This window comes from Salvelinus namaycush, chromosome 7, assembly GCF_016432855.1.
Source record: "Salvelinus namaycush isolate Seneca chromosome 7, SaNama_1.0, whole genome shotgun sequence".
NCBI classification, from domain to species: domain Eukaryota; kingdom Metazoa; phylum Chordata; class Actinopteri; order Salmoniformes; family Salmonidae; genus Salvelinus; species Salvelinus namaycush.
In genome coordinates, this window is record NC_052313.1 from 47,496,942 (window position 1) to 47,500,840 (window position 3,899).

Genomic DNA, 3,899 nt, shown 5'->3' on the forward strand with positions numbered 1-3,899 from the left:
CCAGGAGAACAACGCTTTGGGTTATTCATCGATTGCCTATTTCAATCCTAGCAAAAGCTACTCCGTGAACACACACACACACACACACTCCAACCGCAAGCACCCCTATAGGCTTATTTATGATGAGCATATCATCCTACTACTACAGTATATATTCCAGCCGTGAGGCTCCTTGTAAAACTAAACTAAATATATACATTTAATAGTAGAATATATACATGAAAACGAATGAACAGATGACAGTGTGTGTGTGTGTGTGTGTGTGTGTGCGTGCGTGCGTGCGTGCGTGCGTGCGTGCGTGCGTGCGTGCGTGCGTGCGTGCGTGCGTGCGTATCTGTAAAAGAAGATGTCAATATTATGTGATTGTGTTACTTGTGAATGTGTAATCAGTTAATCTGTGCGTCTACAGTGTGCATTCATGCATTGTGTGTGATCTGTCACAGTATTAGTACTATGTAAATAGATAAACATAAATGTCGACACACCGTACCTTATGGAGATAAAGAAAGACCTTCAACCAAATAACAGGTTCTGTTCTCCCACAACCTTGCACTATCTCAGATTAAAAAGTCAGCCAGCTCACCTTGAATTCTTCAGCAGGATCCTTGACATTATTTTGTACACATTACGTCAGAAACATGTGAAACACTTCTCAGGCAGTGGTTCACTGCTTTTTGCCTGGAGTGAGCCTCACAGGCTCCGTTATTTCCGAAGAGGTGTCATTTCAGAATGAGGGGTGCTGTAGCTCTGCTGGTGTTGCTGTTCTGTCAGTCTGGGACATGGGCTCAGGGAGAAAGTGGAGGGGACAGAGAGAGTTTGGTAGAGAGCCACGGGACTGAAGATACAGAGACGACTAGCAAACACACGACCGGCCAGACCACCACAACCCCTGATATCTGGGGTGAGGTAGAGGAGCTTAGAGACATGGTGGATAACTTGGGAACCATGGTTTTGGAGCAGAGAGAGAAGCTGAGGAACATGGAGAAACAAGTGGAAAGAAGGTGGAGAGAAAAAAGGCGCAGAGAAGCTGAGGCCAGACTGGAGAGTGAGAATACAGGTATTTATGGATTTTGGTTCATAATGACATCGTTTCAGTGGAGGATCAACATGTTTGTGAGAATTGTTTTGTTTCCATAAATCCAGCTATGGGGGCCAGACTGAGTCAAATCAAAAATCAAATCACATTGTATTTGTCAAATGCGCCTAATACAACAGACCTTACAGTGAAATGCGTACTTACAAGCCCTTAACCAACAATGTAGTTTTAAGTATTTAAAAAAAAAAGTATTTTTTAGAAAGTATTTACTAAAATAAACTCAAGTAAAAATAAATAAATTACAAATTAATTGAGAGAGAGGTGGAGGACTTGAAAGAACAGAAAGAACACGGGTAGAGGCCTGTTTTGTTTTGTAATACAAATGAATTTGATATAATGAGGTCGTTCAGAGGAGGATCATGATCTTACATTTTCTCATAATTCTAGCCATGGGCGCCAGACTGAGTGCCAGTGAAAGGGAGGTGGAGGAGCTGAAGAGAATGAATGCAGGTAATGTAATTTGTCCACCAACATCAGTTGTTTATCATTAGAAAGAAAGGGTCATGAATAAAACTGTATTTGTAAAATTGTCTATGAAATTGTTTATAGACAGTTTATTTATGCTTATTTCTCATATGAACTAACTTTTCATGACTGTTTCCCATGCTATTTTAGCCCTGGAGGCCAGAGTGACAGACAGTGAGAATGGGAACACAGGTAAATAAATGTGACCGGATTCCGGGTCGTAGACGTCTGTTGCCATTTCCTAATTTCTCTGAACTTTCATATGCCTTAATTACAAACGTGTCTGGGATCTGTTAAATGATGACCCTAGTTTTGCCAAGGAGAAAGCACTGAGCTATGTAAGGAGAAAGGCAGGATCCCATGTTTGAGATAAAGGAGGGGGAGAATAGAGAGAGACTACCTCCTGGAGGACGATGCCATGCTGACTCATTCGTTTACATGTGAATTCTTCAAAAGACGGGTGGGGTGAAGGCTTAAGAAGGTGTGAACAATGCTGAATAGGCATAAACAAAAAAAGAGCCCTCTAGAAAGTGTGAAAATCATTCAAGGTCTTTTTTCCTCCTACTTGTCTCCAAAATGTAATAACAGGTTAATCAAATTTCAAAGAAGCATAACTTCATTATATCATATTATATGCCGTTTTGAAGCTGAGTCTGTACTTTTATAAAATGTAAAAGAAAGACAATCTTGAAAATTGGACATAAGCTCACCTTCCTGAGTTCAGTCACATATATTATTTTGTATTTATTTATTTAACCTTTATTTAACTAGGTAAGCCAGTTAAGAACAAAATCTTATTTACAATTAACCCGGCCAAACTCAGACAACGCTGAGCTCATTGTGCGCCACCCTATGGGACTCCCAATCACGGCCGGATGTGATGCAGCCTGGATATATGAAATCATTCTGCTTAAACAGAGAGTTTAAGCATCAGTTTACTAATCTGACTTTTTGTAATGGTAGCCTTAGAGGCCAGACTGAATGCCAGCGAGGGGATGGTGGAGGAGCTGACGAGAGAGAATGCAGGTAAACTCCATGGTGCATATACTGTAGGCCTACAATTGCACATGCTTGTAATCTAATGAAATGGCTGTTGGGCTGTTGGCGAATCAAAGCGTGTTTTATTTTTTGCTTCATGGCCGAATGCGTTTGTAATATGATAAATGTCGCAGATTGCATCTTTGTTTTTCACTTAAACCTTTTGTTAGGATTTCATTTCCATGTTTTTTTAGGTGATTTTTGTCTTCATCAGGATCATATTATGCATTTTACCCTGTTAGTTTTTGTCTTTAATGACTGATTTGAATTCCCTCCTCTGTGTTCATAGACAGACCAAAGGTGGCCTTCTCTGCTGGTTTGACTAATGATGCATATTTAGGACCCTTTAATAGTATCACCACACTAGTATACAGAAGGGTCATCACCAACATCGGCAAGGCCTACAACCCAAATACAGGTACTGAACACACTAAGACCCCCTTTTCACCTTGTATTCAAATGTGATCTGGGATCAGATCGTGTTCACATTAGACATCTGCTATCAGCCAGGTGTACACATGCATTGTGATTGTGTCATCTTTATCCCATATAAAAACATGTAGACAACCAGCGATTCCAGCGTTGCTAACAGTGTCTGTGACAGTCTATTAACTTATTTTACTCTCCTCTGATGCAGGTGTCTTCACAGCACCAGTGAGAGGACTCTACTACATCAGATTCACTGCCATGGGTCTCAAGGGTCCACAGTCCGTAGGTGCCTATATTTACCACAACGACAAGAGTGTCATGTTCAATAACCAGAACAATGACAATGGACATAATAGGTTCTTGTCTAATGCGTTGACTCTAGAGCTGGAGGCCGGGGATGTGGTTTACATGCGTCTCCCAGTAAATCAGGAGCTCTATGATGAAAAGTCGAGTAACTACAGCACCTTCAGTGGCTTCCTGCTCTTCCCTATGTGAAGGGAGCACTCTGATGTGAGTTTGAGATCGATAAATTATCATTTGTACCGTTGATGTAAAGCGACACCTTCACTCCATCCAGGCTTTTGCTTGTATTTTTGACAGTGAGAATTGCAGAGGAAAAAGAAAATAAGATCACAAATAATCATAAAAATGAATGATTTATTTGATTTGAAAATGTAAAAGGTTGTTACATTCATACGTTTATGGACATGATAAGAAGTCCAGACCCCTCTTTAACCAGGAACCAAATCAAAGTGTGAACTAGTAACACAACAATGGTGCTTGACTTAGTAGTGGTGTTCAAGGCAGTCTCAAGTTGACATTAAACAGGCTGTGTCTGGCTCTCCCACTACCGCCCCACAGTAAGGCCTCC

General features: G+C 40.8%; 1 protein-coding gene across 1 annotated transcript; it reads left to right on the top strand.

The window, feature by feature from the left end:
• Positions 1–1,485: 1,485 nt before the first annotated feature.
• LOC120050755 (complement C1q-like protein 2) lies at positions 1,486–3,523 on the top strand. Its single transcript, XM_038997313.1, has 5 exons — positions 1,486–1,546; positions 1,712–1,753; positions 2,525–2,587; positions 2,889–3,017; positions 3,237–3,523. Exons 1-5 carry the CDS (start codon positions 1,486–1,488, stop codon positions 3,521–3,523), a joined length of 582 nt encoding a protein of 193 aa, XP_038853241.1.
• Positions 3,524–3,899: the final 376 nt, after the last annotated feature.

Excerpts from the sequence above, each read along its gene's own strand:
- LOC120050755 (XM_038997313.1), top strand. The coding sequence starts at position 1,486 with ATGGGCGCCAGACTGAGTGCCAGTGAAAGGGAGGTGGAGGAGCTGAAG. Across the intron at positions 1,754-2,524 it reads CAGTGAGAATGGGAACACAG|CCTTAGAGGCCAGACTGAAT; the intron begins GTAAATAAATGT and ends TTGTAATGGTAG. Across the intron at positions 2,588-2,888 it reads GCTGACGAGAGAGAATGCAG|ACAGACCAAAGGTGGCCTTC; the intron begins GTAAACTCCATG and ends CTGTGTTCATAG.